This window comes from Rhinopithecus roxellana, chromosome 20 (genome assembly GCF_007565055.1).
Source record: "Rhinopithecus roxellana isolate Shanxi Qingling chromosome 20, ASM756505v1, whole genome shotgun sequence".
Taxonomy (NCBI): Eukaryota; Metazoa; Chordata; class Mammalia; order Primates; family Cercopithecidae; genus Rhinopithecus; species Rhinopithecus roxellana.
Genome location: NC_044568.1, coordinates 27,561,366 through 27,579,649, shown reverse-complemented (window position 1 = coordinate 27,579,649; position 18,284 = coordinate 27,561,366). Strand labels below are relative to the sequence as shown.

General features: G+C 46.5%; 1 protein-coding gene and 1 pseudogene across 1 annotated transcript in view; one reads left to right on the top strand and one right to left on the bottom strand.

The window, feature by feature from the left end:
* Positions 1-5,287: 5,287 nt before the first annotated feature.
* On the bottom strand, positions 5,288-7,950 carry LOC104672893 (annotated as a pseudogene).
* A 5,903-nt stretch (positions 7,951-13,853) lies between these two features.
* Positions 13,854-18,284, top strand: part of HEATR3 (HEAT repeat containing 3) — a 44,239-nt gene continuing 39,808 nt past the window's right edge. The window contains 4 exon segments of the mRNA XM_030924861.1: positions 13,854-14,174; positions 14,270-14,442; positions 16,681-16,768; positions 18,092-18,204. Coding sequence (XP_030780721.1) covers positions 14,037-14,174; positions 14,270-14,442; positions 16,681-16,768; positions 18,092-18,204 — 512 coding nt within the window. The 5' untranslated portion in view covers positions 13,854-14,036.

The following is an 18,284-nucleotide window of genomic DNA, read 5'->3' as shown; positions in this document are numbered from 1 at the left end:
TACCCCATGAATATATACAATTATTGCTTGTCAATATAAAAAATCAAAATTTAAAACAAAACAAATAAAAAATAGCTAGAAGATTTCAAATGTTCCCAACACAAAGAAATGATGAATGTTTGAGGTGATGGATATGCTAATTACCCAGATTTGATTATTACATTGTATGTACTATATGTATCAAAGTATCACATGTACCCCATAAATATGTACAATTATTGTGTATCAATTTTTTAAAAAACTAGATGGGAATGTACCAGCTCTTCAGCCGAAAGCTAGAAGTTCCTAGACTGACAGTGGGCTCATTGAGAGCTAAGCAAAGGAAACAAGAAACTACAAATAGGAAGGAAATGCTGCCCACCTGGGAGCAAAGAAAAGAAACTGCAATATTAAGTGAGTTCACTTGGAAAATGATAATTTTTAATTTAATGTATTAATTAATTAATTTTTTGAGACAGGGTTTCGCTCTTGTTGCCCAGGCTGGGGTGCAATGGCACAACCTTGGCTCACTGCAACCTCTGCCTCCCAGGTTCAAGCGATTCTCCTGCCTCAGCCTCCCAAGTAGCTGGGATTACAGGTGCCCACCACCACACCCAGCTAATTTTTAAAAAATATATTTTTGGTAGAGATGGGGTTTCACCATGTTGGCCAGGCTGGTCTGGAACTCCTGACCTCAAGTGACCCACCTGCCTCAGCCTCCCAAAGTGCTAGGATTATAGGCATGAGCCACTGTGCCCGGCAGAAAATAATTTTTTTTTTTTTTTTTTGAGACAGAGTCTCACTCTGTCGCCCAGGCTGGAGTGCAGTGGCGCAATCTCGGCTCACTGCAAGCTCCGCCTCCCGGGTTCACGCCATTCTCCTGCCTCAGCCTCCCAAGTAGCTGGGACTACAGGCACCCACCACCACGCCCGGCTAATTTTTTGTATTTTTAGTACAGATGGGGTTTCACCATATTAGCCAGGATGGTCTCAATCTCCTGACCTTGTGATCTGCCCGCCTCGGCCTCCCAAAGTGCTGGGATTATAGGCGTGAGCCACCACGCCCGGCCAGAAAATAATTTTTTTTAAGTGGAAAATGTTATAAGAATTCTACAAATGTCGGCCGGGTGCGGTGGCTCATGCCGCCTGTAATCCCAGCACTTTGGGAGGCCAAGGTGGGTGGATCACAAGGTCAGGAGTTCGAGACCATGCTGGTCAACATTGCGAAACCCTGTCTCTACAAAAAAAAAAAAATCAAAAACTTAGCCAGGCATGGTGGTGCACACCTGTTGTCCTAGATACATGGGAGGCTGAAGCAGGAGAAGCGCTTGAACCTGGGAGGCAGAGGTTGCAATGAGCCTAGATCGCCCCACTGCACTCCAGCTTGGGCAACAGAGCGAGACTCCTTCTCAAAAAAAAAAAAAAAAAGAATTCCACAAATGTCATTTTGGGAGTCTGAGGTAGGAAGATTGCTTCAGGCCAGGAGTTCAAGACCAGCCTGGTTAATAAAGAGAGACTGTCACTACACAAAAATAAAAAACTTAGCCAGGCATGGTGGCACACACCTGTGGTCCTAGCTACATGGGAAGCTGAAGCAGGAGGATCACTTGAACCCAGGAGGTCAAGGTTGCAGTGAGCCATGTTTGCACCACGGCACTCCAACCTAGTCAACAGAGTGAGACCCTGTCTCAAAAAAAAAAAAAAAAAAAGGTCCTAGCCTGGTGGTGTGGGCTTATAGCAAGGGGATTACTTGAGCCCAGGAGTTCAAGGCTGCAGTGAGCTATGATCATAGCACTGCACTCCAGCCTGGGTGACAGAGTAAGACCCTGTCTCTTAAAAAAAAAAAAAAAGAAAAAGTAAAAAAGTTCTAGAAATGTAAGATCTTTGTACTACACGAAATACTTGTGCTACAACTAACCCGGTGTCCAGATACCAAATGAGTCTTCTGAGAGCCAAAGGCAGCCACTGGGGGGGTCATAGGTGGGCATGTGGGAAATAGAAAAGGATGGGGACTGTGTGGAGGAGGCCAGAATTACATTGTATTTCTTCTAAAAAATATCTTGGCTGGCCACGGTGGCTCAAGCCTGTAATCCCAGCACTTTGGGAGGCCGAGGCGGGCGGATCACGAGGTCAGGAGATCGAGCCATCCTGGTGAACATGGTGAAACCCCGTCTCTACTAAAAATACAAAAAATCAGCCGGGCGTGGTGGCGGGCGTAGTCCCAGCTTCTCGGGAGGCTGAGGCAGGAGAATGGTGTGAACCCGGGAGGCGGCAGAGCTTGCAATGAGCTGAGATCGTACCACTGCACTCCAGCCTGGGCGACAGAACGAGACTCCGTCTCAAAAAATATATATATATATATATATATATATTTCATAATTTAAAAAATTATGCAGGCCGGGCGCAGTGGCTCAAGCCTGTAATCCCAGCACTTTGGGAGGCCGAGGCGGGCGGATCACAAGGTCAGGAGATCGAGACCATCCTGGCTAACACGGTGAAACCCCGTCTCTACTAAAAAATACAAAAAACTAGCCAGGCGAGGTGGCGGGCGCCTGTAGTCCCAGCTACTCGAGAGGCTGAGGCAGGAGAATGGCGTGAACCCGGGAGGCGGAGCTTGCAGTGAGCTGAGATCTGGCCAGTGCACTCCAGCTTGGGTGACAGAGCGAGACTCCGTCTCAAAAAAAAAAAAAAAAAAAAAAAAAAAAAAAAAAAAAAATTGTGCAAATACTACCCAATCATTTTAGAAAACCCAGAAAATACAAACAGGGCAATAATAAGACTTTTTAAAAAAAATATCTGGCTGGGCATGGTGGCTCACACCTGTAATCCCAACACTTTGGGAGGCCGAGGTGGGTGGATCACCTGAGGTCAGGAGTTCGAGACCAGCCTGGCCAACATGGTGAAACCCTGTCTCTACCAAAAATACAAAATTTAGCCGGCCGTGGTGGCACGTACCTGTAGTCCCAGCTACTCAGGGGGCTGAGGCAGGACAATTGCTTGAACCTGGGAGGTGGAGGTTGCAGTGAGCTGAGATCACACCGCTGCACTCCTGCACTCCAACCTGGACAACAAGAGTAAAACTCCATCTAAAAAAAGAAAACAAACAAACAAAAAATATATATATGTGTGTGTGTGTGTGTGTGTGTGTGTGTGTGTGTGTGTGTGTGTGTGTGTGTGTATGTATATATATCGCCTTTAATTCTGCCCAGAGGCAAACACAGGAAACATTTTGGTATATGCACTTTGTTTTGTTTGTTTTGTTTTACAAATGTGAAAGGTCCAGGTATCTATACTTCCATGAGTTTTTCTCTGTGTTGTGTGTTTCCAAAAGTGTGATTATGTTATTTATGCTGCTTTGTAACCTTTTTACTTCCTAGTGCCTGATGAACACCTTTCTTTCCTTACGGATACACAGTATCAAAGGATGGTTTTCAAGTTAAAATTCTGACCTTTGCATCCACATAGGGTGAGCATGTACATGTTCTTTAATGAAGGAACTGGGAGGATGGTAAAACAGGTTCAATAGAGAAACAGAAATGTATATAGTCAGTGTGGAAAAATGTATTTAAATGGGATTTCTAGGTTAGATAAGAAACTGGTTAATATTCTACAAGGCAATGAAATTCTATCCTTTGGGGTTATCTTTTCTGCTGGACAGAAATAATTTGCATCTCAACTAGACACAATCAAAATCATTTGCAATTTATTCATACATAAATTCACATCTAATTTCATAGAGTCTAGGCCCCTAAGTAAATGGTCAAACAAAAAAAACATATTTCTCTAGAGCAATGATTCTCAACTAAAGGTGATTTTGCCTCCCAGAGGACATTTGGCAATGGCCAAAGACATGTTTGGTTGTCACCATTGAGGACTGATAGTGGCATCTGGTGGGCAGAGGCCAGGGGTGCTGTTAAACCTTGTACAATGCACAGGACAGCCTCCACAACAAAGAATTATCCAGGCTAGACTGGCAACCTCCACAACAGAGAATTATCCAGCCCACACTGTCAGTGGTACCTACCTCTACCTATTAGATGCTAGTAGCACCCCCATGGTTGTGACAACCAAAATGTCTCCAGACATTGCCAAATGTTCCACAGAGAGGCAAAATTGCTCCCAGGTCAGATGCACTGCTTTAGAGTTGCACTTTACAAATCCATCGCCTCTAGTCATAGGTAGCCATTTATTTTTATTTTTTATTTTATTTTTATTTATTTACTTTTTTATGTCATAATGTTAATGAACACCAGGGGTTCAGTCTAGGTATTGTTGCTTGATGCACAGAAAGCCAATCACTGAAACAACAAGTATTGCAGGGAAGAAAGCTTTCTTCAGGTGACATCAGTGGGAGAGACAGGAAATAAACCTCAAATCCATTCCTCCTCCCTGACTAAAGTTAGGTGTTTACACATCATGGGAGGATAACAGGAGCAGCAAGGAAGAGGAGTTGGTCAATAGGCAGCAGGGTCATCCCACAGAAGAAATGTACATTTCTCAAGCTTCAGTTCTGTGGACATCTGGCTTGTTGGAAAATTGGGCAGGCAACAACAAAATGTTTACAATCAGCCCAAATTGAAAATTTAGTTTACTTCAAGTGTTCAATAGCCAATTGTGGGCCAAGTGCAGTGGCTCATTCCTGTAATCCCAGCACTTTGGTAGGTCAAGTCAGGAGGACTGCATGAGGGCAAAAGTTTAAGACCAGCTTGGGCAACAGGGCGAGAGACCCCATCTCTACAAAAAAAAGAAAATAAAAAAATAAAACAACAACAACAAAATAGCCATGTTTGGCTAGTAGCTACTCTACTGGGCAGGGCAGGCACAGAACATTTTCCTCTTTGTGGAAAATTCTGCTTGATGGTATTGCCTTAGATAAATAATCATTTCACGGGTCTGTTAGACATTGGGACAATGTAATATTGAAAAAATATGCAGGCCAGGCGCAGTGGCTCAGGCCTTTAATCCCAGGACTTTGGGAGGCTGAGGCATGCAGATCAGTTGAACTCAGGAGTTTGAGACCAGTCTAGGCAACATGGTGAAACCCTGTCTCTACAAAAAAAAAAAAAAAAAATCACCAGGCACGGTGGTGGGCACCTGTAGTCCTAACTACTCAGGAGGCTGAGGTGGGAGGATGGCTAGAGCCCAGGAGGTGAAGGGTGAAGGTTGCAGGGAGCCGAGACCACACCACTGCACTCCAGCCTGTACACAAGAGCAAGACCCTGTCTCAAAAAAGATTTTAAAAATATATAAAATATATATATATAAAGAAAAAGAAAAAATGTGTGGCTATCCTTTTTCCTTATTTCCAAGTTTTGGATAAATTTTCTTTTTTTCACCAGCACTTTTATTTTTCCTTACACACTCATGTGTTGTTGGGGCCTAATGCTCTCACATAACTGTAAGAAACCAAAATTTTTTGTCATCTCTTGAAGAACTGAGAATTGCATACACACACACACACACACACACATACACACACACACAAAAAAAACCTTATGTAAATTAAAAGGATGAATACATTTACAGGTATTAATGCAAACCATTTCCAACTCAAGGCAAGTAACAGCCATGGTGTTCTGTCAGGAAAACATCAGCTAAGAAAGGAAACTGGGTCCTATGGCTTAGACTTTCCAATCCTGACAGACCAGCAGGACAGACACAAGTGGTTCAGGAGCCCTTGCCAGCCTCTAAAGAAATCCCAGAACACTCAACCCTAACACATTAACACCCTGCACTGGTGGGAGACTGCTGGCCACGCAGACTCACCGAGCCATGGACTTGTCTTCCACAAGCACGTTCTTACCTCAGCCACAAAGTGACCAAGCCACATACACTAAGGGCTGAGATCCAAGATATGTACAGGGTACTTAACAGATAGCAAGGGAACAGTTAACTTGCATACAAGGTCAAAATCAGCAACAAGTTCTACAATCCAGTGCTGATATTGGATATAAGCTTCAAGGACAAATTTCTTTTCAAAGGCTTATTCCAGTTTCATGAGGCTAGCATGGGGTGTATGCATTTGCCAGGAGCAAATTTATTCTTCTGAATTAACCCATGCAGCAAATGCTAGGCATCTGCTCGCAGTCCATTTAGAAGCATTTGCGCTGGATGATGGAGGGGCCCGAGTCCTCGTACTCCTGCTTGCTAATACACATCTGCTGGAAGGTAGACAGGGAGGCCAGGATGGAGCCACCGATCCACACCATGTACTTGCACTCAGAGTACTCGATGATGTGATCTTCATGGTGCTGGACACCAGGCTGGTGATCTCCTGCATCCTGCCTGCAATGTACAGGTACACAGTGGTGCCACAGGACAGCACCATCTCAGCCTACAGGTATTTGTGGATGTCCATGTCACACTTTATGATGGAACTGAAGGTGGTCTCGTGGATGCCGTGGGTTCCATGCCTAGGAAAGAAAGCTGAAACACTGCCTCTGGACGCCAGACCCACTCGTTGCAGATGGTCATGACCTGGCCATCAGGTGGCTCATAGCTCTTCTCCAGGAATGAGGAGAACACAGCGGTGGCCAGCTCCTGCTGGAAGTCCAGGGTAACGTAGCACAGCTTCTCCTTGATGTCACGCACTATCTCCCACTCGGCCGTGGGGGTGAAGCTGTAGCCACACTCGGTGAGGATCTTCATGAGGTAGTTGGTTAGGGGAGATGGGCATCATGTGGGCGACCCCGTCTCCAGAGTCCGTGACAATGCCACTGGTGTGCCCAGAGGACTAGAGGGACAGCACGGCGTGGATGGCCACACGTGGCCAGGGTGTTGAAGGTCTCAATCATGATCCAAATTGTCTTCTCTCTGCTGGTCTTGGGGTTTGGGGGGGGCCTTGGTCAGCAGCAATGAGTGGTCCTTGGGGCCACACGCAGCTCGTTGTAGAAGGTGTGGTGCCAGACCTTCTCCATGTCATCCCGGTTGGTGACTATGCCCTGCTCAATGGGGTACTTCAGGGTCAGGATGCTGCACTTGCTCTGGGCCTTGTCACCCACATAGGAGTCCTTCTGGCCCATCCATGTCCACCATCATGATCTGGTGCCCGGGGCACCCGACAATGGAGGGGAACATGGTTCGGGGGGCATCATCCCTAGCAAAGCCAGCTTTGGACCTGCCAGAGCCATTGTCAATGATAAGCATGATGATCTCTTCTTCCATCACCATCATGGAGAAGAGGGTGGCTGAGCAGCAGGAGGATGCAGTGTTCGGGCTAGTGGCGGCGAGTGAGCAATAATTTCTTCTACAGGACCTTTGTTAAAGGCAGCATAAAGCTGCAAGGCTAGATAGACTGTAAACGCCACGACGTCATGGACTGGGGCTTAGTTCTCTCATTATCGCTAGCACCTGCTGCAGGGACTGATACCTGGCAAGCACTCAATAACCAATATCTACTAAGTGAATGAATAAATGAATGAATGGTGTGAAATTCAGTGGGTAGCAGGTCCCTTTGCAGTGACTTCCTTGGGTTGGCTGTCAGCAGTTATGCAATTGTCACACCTATCTCAGCAAGTTCTGAGGACCAAGTGGGGGATGACCGGCAACAGTGCCTATCCCAGGTTCTGACACCCGCTCAGGAGGCACCCAACAGGCGATTTTCCTTCCTTTCCTGAAATCATCAAAATGGTTCCCAGCCCTCTAATATTTCAAAAACCCTTACCAAGTCTATGTAAATAAAGAAAACTTCCCTTGTACATACAGCCTGTTAGTGGCAGAACTGCAACTAGAGACCCAGTGTCTAATCACCTTGCAGATGACTTTGCCAGCAGTGACATTCCTTGTTGCTGACTACTGAGTCACTCTATGTAGAGTCAGCTGAGAAGAGGACAGTAACCGTGAAGAGGGAGTAGACATTCTAGGGACATTAATTCAGCGAAGTGCCAGGCACTGCTAATTCAGAGGCTAGTGTGGGCAGCTCATGTGTATATTTTTTTTTGTTGTTTTTGAAACAGGGTCTCACTCCATCACCCAGGCTGGAGTGCAGCGGTGCAATCACAGCTCTCTGCAGCCTTAAACTCCTGGGCTCAAGTGATCCTCCCACTTCAGCCTCCGGAGTAGCTGGGACCACAGGCTTGTGCCACAATGCCTGGCTAATTTTTTGTATTTTTTGTAGAGACAGGATTTGCCACAATGTCCAGGCTGGTCTTGAACTCCTGGGCTCAAGCAATCTGCCCACCTTGGCTTCCCAAAGTGCTGGGACTACAGGCGTGAGTCACTGTGCCTGGCCTCACATGTATACCTTTGATGACAACTCATGGACAATTACTTTTTTTTTTTTTTAGGGACAGGGTCTCGGTCTGTCACCCAGGCTGGAGTGCAGTGGTATGACTGTAGCTTGCTACAGCCTCCAACTTCTGGGCTCAAGCGATCCTCCTGCCTCAGCCTGATGAGTAGCTGGGACTACAGGCGTGCGCCACCACACCTGGCTTCACGAAAACTTCTGAGAGAGGTACAGGGCACACAAAGTACACGGCTGGCCCAAGGGTGCAGCATCTGCTGGGGCAGTAGGAAATGGAGGACAGTAGGCCAGGGCCCAGGGGTTGGCCATCTTTTGGGTTTATATTTCTCATTCTTCCCACAATGAGTCCCTAAAGCTCACAGGAACTGTAAGTGGATCAGAGATTGTGTACTAGGAGAATGGCGATGATTAACACCAGCGTGAGCTACGGAAGCTTGCCCAGCTCTACAGTCCTCCAGGCCTAAGGAAAGCAAAGTCCCACGGAGTTTCTGGGAAGACTAAGGAGGCTCCCAGGGCTGGAAATGTGGTGTTGGAGGCACATGGCAGAGGGCTGTGGCCACATCTTGTATGTTATGTAAAGGGCTGAACCTGACTGTATAGGACCATGGGACTGTCTAAATGTTCTAGAAAATATTGATCTGAGTGTGTTGTAGGAAGATTACATTATCAAAATTCGAAGGGGGAGAAACAGGAGTCTGGTAGAGCAGCTCTTTTTTTTTTTTTTTTCAGACAGGGTATCACTTTATGGACCAGACTGGAGTGTAGTGGTGCAATCATAGTTCACTGCAGTCTCGAACTCCTGGGCTCAAGTGATCTTCCCACCTTAGTCTCCTAAATAGCTGGGACTACAGGCAAACACCACTGTGCTTGCCTAATTTCTAAACATTTTGTAGAGATATGGTCTCTTGATGTTGTCCAGGCTGGTCTCAAACTCCTGCGGTCAGGTGATTCTCCCACCTTGGCCTCCCAAAGTTCTGGGAATACAGGTGAGCCACTGCACCCAGCCTAATTCCTTTTTTTTTTTTTTAATTTGTCAGACCAATAATTGATGACAAGCTTATTTCCAACTTGTCTCAAGGGAAGAGGCTTCTAAGCAGTCTAATTCAAAAATTCCCTCTTGACAAAGATAATTTGCAGGAAAAAGGGATGGTTAGATAATCATTACTTCACTGCATTTTAAAAAATGACTGGTGAAGGAAGATTAGACTGGTTAAAGATCACTGGGCTCCTTCTAAGACTGACAATCGACTGAGGGTGGCTCCCAGAAGAGCTCTTAAGCTCATTAAATAAAGCTAATTATTCATTTTAGCAGCAATGGTAATTTATCACTGGAAAGAGTAACTAACGATAACAGACCACAAAGTTCTGCTCTAGCTATGGTATTTATATTTATTTATGTTTTTTAAAGACTTTATTTTTTGAGACAGGGTCTCACTCTGTCACCTAGGCTAGAGTGCAGTGGTGTGATCTCGGCTTACTGAAGCCTTCACCTCACACGCTCAAGTGATCCTCCCACCTCAGCCTCCCAAGTAGCTGGGACTACAGGCACACACCACCACACTCAGCTAATTTTTTAATTTTTTGTAGAGACGGGGTCGCATTATGTTGCCCATGCTGGTCTTGAAATCCTGGGCTCAAGCGATCCAGCAGCCACGGCCTCCCAAAGTGCTGGGATTACAGGTTAGAGCCACTGAACCTGGCCAAAGACTTTATTTTTTAGAATAGTTTCAGGTTCATGGCAAAATTGAGAGGGAAGTACAGAGATTTCCCACACACTCCCAGCCCCAACATATGCACAGCCTCCCCCATGATAACATCTTACACCGTGATGCATTTGTTACACCATGAACCTACAATGACACGTCACTATCACCCCAAATCTGTAGTTTACATTAGGGTTTGCTCTGGGTGTTATACATTCTAGACGTCTGGAAAAATGTACAATGACATGTATCCACCATTATATCATATAGAGTATTTTCACTGCCCTAAAATTCCTCTGTGCTCATCTAGTTAAGGTTTTTGTTTTGTTTTGTTTTTGAGACAGAGTCTCGTTCTGTCACCCAGGCTGGAGTGCAGTGGCACGATCTCAGCTCACTGCAACCTCCACCTCCCAGGTTCAAATGGCTCTCCTGCCTCAGCCTCTCGAGTAGCTGGGACTACAGGCATGTGCCACCACGCTTGGCTAATGTTTGTATTTTTTGTAGAGACGGGGTTTCACCATGTTGGCCAGGCTGGTCTGGAACTCCTGACCTCAGGTGATCTGCCCGCCTCAGCATCCCAAAGTGCTGGGATTACAGGCATGAGCCACTGCGCCTAGCCTGGGTTTTGAACCACTTTTTTCTTGTTTATCGCCACAGTGAGAGAAACAGGAGGAATCTGTTTCTACCTCATCTAAATTCTTATCATCTTATTCCATCTAAATTGCATGCCCTACTCTTTCCTATGTGGTCTCTCCATTCATTCAAGAAATTGCATGACTATCTTGCCAGGCTCTAGGCTAGTGTTAGGGATACCGCGATGTGTGAAAATGGGCACTGTCTTGTCTTTATAGGTGCGTAGTGTTCAGTTGGGGAGAAAGGCAATTGTATAACTGTTCACAAAGAAATTGAAAATTACAACTGTAATTTTGATACGTGCTTTGAAGCAAAGAAACGAGGTACATGCAGGTCTCAAGGGAGACCTGTCTCTCACTATGAATTCCCTGTCCCTGCCTATGGAGACTGTGTTCACTAGTTCATAGGGTAGGGGCCGGGGTTTGTGCAAAGCCCTGAGGCCCCATAGATGTTGGCTAAAAGAGCAAAATGAAGAGGTGACGCTGGGGGCCAGGGTGAAACCCTGCAACCCTGCAACCCTGGTAAGATTTTGATCTTTATCCAAAGAGAAAGGGAAGCCACTGAAAAGTTTGTGTTTTTTTTTGAGAAAGAGTCTTGCTTTGTCACCCAGGCTGGAGACCAGTGGTACGATGTGGGCTCATTGCAACCTCCGCCTCCCGGGTTGAAGTGATTCCCCTGCCTCAGCCTCCTAAGTAGCTGGGATTACAGGCCGGCGCCACCACACCCAGCTAATTTTTGTATTTTTAGTAGAATCAGGGTTTCACCACTTTGGCCAGGCCAGTCTTGAACTCATGACCTCAGTGATCCACCCACCTGGGCCTCCCAAAGCGCTGGGATAACAGGGGTGAGCCACCATGCCCGGCAGCCACTGAAAAGTTTTAAGTGAGGAAGTGAATACAATACAAGGAGAAAGGTGGAGGGATATTTTGAGATCACTCTAGCTGCTCAATGGATGGGGGACAGGCAGGGTGGAAATGGAGAGACCAGAAAGCTCAAGATAAAAGACAGTAGCCTAGGCTGGGCGTGGTGGATCACGCCTGTAATCCCAGCACTTTGGGAGGCTGAGACAGGTGGATCACCTGAGGACAGGAGTTCGAGACTGGTCTAGCCAACATAGTGAAACCCCATCTCTACTAAAAATACAAAATTTAACTGGGTGTGGTGGCACACACCTGTAATCCCAGCTACTCAGGAGGCTGAGGCAGGAAAACCACTTGAACCCAAGAGGCGGAGGTTTCAGTGAGCCAAGATCATGCCATTGCACTCCAGCCTGAGCAACGAGAAAGAGACTCCATCTCAAAAAATAAAGACGGTTGCCTGGACTAGGTAGGTGGCAGGCAGATCGATGGCCTGATAAGATATACAGGAAGGAAAACCCACCAACATGTATTTAGTGGCTCCAAGGTTGATTTTTTTTTTTTTTTTTTTTTTTTTTTTTTTTTTTTTTTTTGAGACGGAGTCTTGCTCTGTCACCCAAGCTGGAGTGCAGTGGTGCGATCTCAGCTCACTGCAACCTTTGCCTCCCAGGTTCAAGAGATTCTCCTGCCTCAGCCTCCAAGTAGCTGAGACTACAGGCACACGCCACCATGCCTGGCTAATTTTTGTATTTTTAGTAGAGATGGGGTTTCATCATGTTGGCCAGGCTGGTCTTAAATTCCTGACCTCAGGTGATCCACTCACCTCGGCCTCCCAAAGTGGTGGGTTTACAGGTGTGAGCCACAGTGCCCAGCCCAAGATTGATCTTTGATAGGCCCAAATGCAATACGAGCTACACTTCTGTTAACTCTCTAAAATATGCCATAGTTACTAATGTTATTTCCCTTACTGGACAGTCAACTCTTTGATGGTAGGGTTGCCATGGAATGGAACTTTTCTCCAGTAGAATGCTGACCTGAGCCCAGGCGTGGTGGCTCATACCTGTAATACTAGCACTTTGGGAGGCTGAGGCGGGCAGATCATTTGAGATCAAGAGTTCGAGACCAGTCTGACCAACATGGTAAAACCCCGTCTCTACTGAAAAAAAAAAAAAAAAATAGCTGGGCATGGTGGCACATGCCTGTAATCTCAGCTACTTAGGAGGCTAAGGCAGGAGGATTGCTTGAACTCGGAGGCGGAGGTTACAATAAGCCAGGATGGCACCATTGCACTCCAGCCTGGACAATAGGTGAGACTCTTGTTTCAAAAACAAAAAGAAAAAAAGAAAGTTGACCCAAAGTTATGCATATATTGAGTACTCACTCGTTACATGTCTAATTGTAAAGACCACCTAAGATTCTCCTGTACTTTTCCCTCTGCTTAGTATTTACCACAATTTACCACAAAGTTATTCATATGATTATATATTCAACAGCTCTCTCCCTGGATTGTAAACTCCATAAGGACAGGGAGAGAGAACAGGAACCAAACTGTCATGATTATTGTTTTATTCCAATGCCCAGCACTGTACCTAGTACTCAACAAATATTTGCAAAAGAATCTTTGTTAAATACAAGTTTTCAAACATTTCCATAGTGCTTATTATCTGCCAGTCTCTGTTCTTAGCACCTTAAACATACGAACACATTTAGTCTTCGTAACAACTCCATGAGGTATATACTATCAATGTCCTCACTTCGCTGATGAGGAAACTAAGGCAGCGAGATTAGGTTCTTAAGTGATTCTGTTTTATCAAATATAGACACACATTCGTTCCAAAACATTAACTGGGCTCTGTCTATGACAGGAGCTATGGGAGGTGCTGTGGACACAAAATAAAATCGTGGTTAATACTTTTTGAGTACCTACTATATGTCAGGCTTGGTGTTAGGCACTTTATAGAACTTTATGAACTTTACAATATCCTTAATCACATTTGATTATTTGTACTCAGTGTTACTTACTGATTGCTTGATTGACTGATTGATTGAGACAGGGTCTCGCTCTGTCGCCCAGGATGGAGTGCAGTAGCAGGATCACGGCTCACTGTAGACTCAAACTCCTGGGGTCAAGTGATCCTCCCGCTTCAACCTCCCGAGTAGCTGGGACTATGCACACACGCCACTATGCCCAGCTAATTTTTAATTTTTTTCGGGGGAAGGGTCGGGGGGTGGAGTGTTTTCCTATGTTGCCCAAGATGGTCTGGAAATTCTGGCCTCAAGTGATCCTCCCGCCTGGGTCGGCGTTACTATTCTAGTCCAGCCTCCTACTTTCCCGGTAAACCCACAAGACTCCGCCCCTTTGCAGAAGCTAGCCCCGCCTATGCCCTCTTCCACGCCTGCGCACTCCGCGCACCAGCCCCACCCCCCCCCAACCCCCTCCCCCGACCCCGACCCAGCAGACGACGCGCCGCGCGCCTGCGCACGGCTTCCCCATGTGTTCTCCAGCCGTCAGCCGCCCCAGCTGAGCAGCAGCAACGGACCTTGCTTGTCACCGGCGCGGCAGCCTCCACCGCCTGCTGTTGCCCTCCTCTCTCGGTGGTCTGTCAGCACAGCGCACGTCGCCATGGGTAAGAGCCGGACGAAGCGCTTCAAGCGACCTCAGTTCTCCCCTACGGGCGACTGTCAGGCCGAGGCGGCTGCGGCGGCGAATGGGACCGGAGGCGAGGAGGACGACGGGCCAGCGGCGGAGCTGCTGGAAAAGGTGAGGCGAGGGCTCCGCCGGGCCGGGAGGGCGAGACGAGGTTGCCCCGCGCGCGTGCGCACTGCTCTCCTTCTGACCCTCCTCGCTCTCCGCAGCTCCAGCACCCGAGCGCCGAGGTCCGCGAGTGCGCCTGCGCGGGGCTGGCCCGGCTGGTGCAGCAGCTGCCGGCACTCGCGGGCCTGGCGCGCCGAGACGCCGTGCGCCGCCTCGGGCCGCTGCTGCTGGACCCCAGCCTGGCCGTCAGGGAGACTGCAGCCGGCGCGCTGAGGTGAGCCGGGAAGGGTCCAGGGCGGTGCCCACTTCTAGCCTCCCCCGCGCCTGGGCTGCGGCCGGTCGCAGCGGTCAGCCAGCGCCTTCTGTGTGCCACCAGGCCCTGGCCCGGTCTCCCGTTTGCAGAGATTTGAAGCCAGTCTCCAGAGAACCCCAGTATCCCCGAACCACACGCATCTCATCTGTCCACCTGGCTGCTTCACCTGCAGCGTCCACCTGCTCAAGCGTCACGCCTGCGCACGTTTTACCCTCTCCAAAAGCCCTCCTTAGGGTCCCTTGGTTGTATGAATTCTTCAATTCATGTGTCAGGAATCTTTCTAGATGCAGGGGATTTTGAACAGCCAACAATATTGAGCGAGATCTGTTGACAGCCAAGATCCCCTCTCTTGGCACAAGTCATGTTTATGGGTAGACAGACAGGAAGCTAGTAAAAAGATAAAACATAATATTACATAGTGAGAATTGGCTGTGGGAAAATGAGATGATGATGAGTTGGGGGTGGGAAGTTTGAATTGGGTGCTCTTGGGACGGGCGCGGTGGCTCACACCTGTAATCCCATTGCTTTGGGAGGCCAAGGAAGGAGGATCACCGGAGGCCAGGAGTCCAAGGCCAGTCTGGGCAACATAGCAGCAAGACCCCGTCTCTAGAACAATTTTAAACAATTAGTCAGGCATGGTGGTGGGTGCCCGTAATCCCAGCTACTCAGGAGGCTAGGGTGGGAGTATCACTTGAGCCCAGGAGTTCGAGGCTGCAGTGAGCCATGATCACACCACTGCACTCCAGCCTGGGTGACAGAGCAAGACCCTGTGTCAAAAAAAAGAAAAAAGAAAATGCTCTTTAGATGGCTTGTGAACGGAGATCTGCAGGGTGAGAGAGCCAGGAGACATGGGAAAATAGGGGGAAGAGCATTTCCCACAAAGGGAGCAGCAGCAAAGATGCAAAGCAGCAGGCGGCTTGATGTGGGTAAAGAGCAGAGCGGGTAGATAGGTGACTGAAAAGAGCAGGGGTGGGTAATTACAGGAGATGAGGCTGGAGAGAGGGATGAGCTGTACGATGGTGTAGGGCTGAGGACTTTAAGCAGGGAAGAGACATGCTGTAACTCACCTTTTGAGAAGACCACTCTGCTGGCTGTGCAGAGAATGGACTGCAGAGGGGGCAAGAGTAGAAGTTAGTATTTGTAGTTCTTGTTGCTCTGTCTCTACTTGTTATTTATATTTCATTCACTGATATAGCAAATATGTATAAAGTGCCTGTGTGCTAGACACTGAGCTAGGCTGTGGGCATGGAGTAATGAGCGAGGCAACGTCTCTCCTTAAGAAATCTTAAAGTTATTGAGGGAGACAAGCATTAACCAAACAGTTACATAAGTGTATAATTACAATGAATGGTAGTGACAAAGGATGCTACAGGAGGTTACAAACAAAGGATTTAGGGAAGAAGACTCTGAGTGAGTGGTGCTTGAGGTGAGCTCTGAGGGATGAATGGGCATTCACCAGTTGCTGGAGGGGAGATAGACGCTCTTCTTCCTCTAGGGAGGAAACAGCATGTGGAAAAGCCCTTCCCTTCCTCCCACAGCATACACAGGCTAGGGGATCCTGGCGGATTGTGAGGGCATCTTCTGACTATCTCTATATCCTTAGGCTAGCACAGTGCTGTGTACTCGGAAGTCATGTCTTTCCAATTAAATTTACCCAGGGCTGCTTTAGGGGGTATCATTCTCAGTAGCCCCACCTTGCTGCCCTTGCAGTTCACTTTTTCTTTTTTTTTTCTTGTTTTAGAAACAGAGTCTCCCTGTGTTGCCCAGGCTGGTCTTGAACTCCTGAGCTCAAGTAATCCTCCCATCTAGGCCTCCCAAAGTGCTGGGATTACAGATGTGAGCTATAGCACCTAGCCTTGCCCTTGTAGTCTTGATTCCAAGAAAAGGTCCCTTCTTACATGATGTGATTTATTCACAGGGGAAAAGTCTCCCCTCTTCCCTTCTTGTAGCCATGTACCTGTATACTGTCTCAAACCTCAGAACTAAGTTGTTATATGACAGCGTCATCTGTTTATATCTTGTAGAACAAGGATCAGAACAGGTGGAAATCTCTGGATTGGTTCTGTAGCATATGACAGAAACAATAAGCTATTTCCTCTAGGAAACCTTAAATATGGCTAAAAATAGAAATGTGAGAGGGTAGAAGTGTTCTGTGACATGTGATGTGGAAGTAAAACATGTTTTAAATTTCTTGTGTAGAAATCTTAGTGCTTGTGGAGGTTTTGAAGTTTGTGATGACATGGTGACTAAGGATATCATGACCCCTCTGGTTGTGCTGCTAAAAGAGGTATGCAGTTTTTACAATATCTTGATGGTAGCTTTTGGGATGCAAACTTAGAGTTTTTGTATTACTTTGGTGTTAGTGACTTTGTCTTCTATCTAAACATCATGTGGAAATTTCATTCCTTTTCCTGGAAACACCAATCTACTCTCTTAATTGATACTTATCTCTATTATTTTGTAGCTTTGTTTTTATGATAGTTAGAAAAGACCTGCCTAAAACTGTACAGACTCACTCCTTTAGATGTTAAACTTATTACAATAAAAATAATTAGTATTTAGTCATTGCTTATTTATGTGCCAGGTATTGTTTTCATGTTTTCGATATTACATAATTTAATCCTCACAGTATCCTATGAGGCAGGTATTATTCCCATTTTACAGATGACAAAGCCGAGGCACAGACATTAGGAACTTGTGAAGATTACAGTAAGTTCTCATGTTTGATCTCATTCCAGTCTTATTGCATGACATAGTTAAGAGGTTAAGGAGCTCTCTTGCTGGAGTGCCTCTGGTCCGCTATTCTGTATTGATGGGTAATTTTCAGTTAAGGCTACATAAAGGATATCCAGTTTTGATAAGAGGCATCAGTCGTTTTAGAGCAATGATTCTCAACTGGGTATGATCTTGCTTCACAGGGCACAACTGGCAATGTCTGGAGACATTGGTTGTTACAGAGCTTGTGGGGTAAAAGTTGTTACTGGCATCCAGTGGGTAGAGGCCAGGGATGCTGCTAAACATCCCCAAATGAACATGATAGCCCTTCCTTCCCCAACAAAGAATTTTCTGGTGGAGAATTTCAGTAGTACCTGGATTGAGCAACCTTACTTTACAGTGTCTCCTGGGCTGTACTAGAGGGGCTTAAGAGCACCAGCTTTGGAGCCAAATGCTGGGGCCTGAATCCCAGCTTCACCACATGCTAATCTAACACCTTCAGCAGCCTCCCTGTACCTCACTTTCCCACTTGCAGCTAGAGATTGGTGATAATAATAGTCATCCTACCTCATAGGTTTATTGTTTGGATTAAATTATTTGATACATGTAAAAAGCTTAGAATAGTACCTTAGAAGGTGCTATGTAATAAAAAAACGGAAGGCGCTAGGTAGAAGCTCTTATTTCATCTTTTGTTGCCTTCTTACTGTCTTTTATTACATTTATTAGGTAAAACACTTTGTATTGATTTTGTACTACTGCTTGTAAGGGTTCGATTGACTTGTTAACCACTGTAATTTCTGATGTCTATCTAGCCTTTGTGCTTCATCACCATCATTACCCTATTTATTTAATTATTCTTTGGAACCAGGGTGCTAATCATGGTATTTGGTTACAGTGTAGTGCTGGACTGGATTCAAATGAGATGTCCCTGCAGGAGAAAAAAGACCAGAACAGAAATTCTATTGAGAACATAGCCAATGAGGCTGTGAACGTGCTGTGGAATATATGGTAAGGTGCCTTCCAAACACAGCCTACTGCTATAGCAGTACCCAGGCTGCTATTCTCAGTTATACTGTGTGGGAATCTCT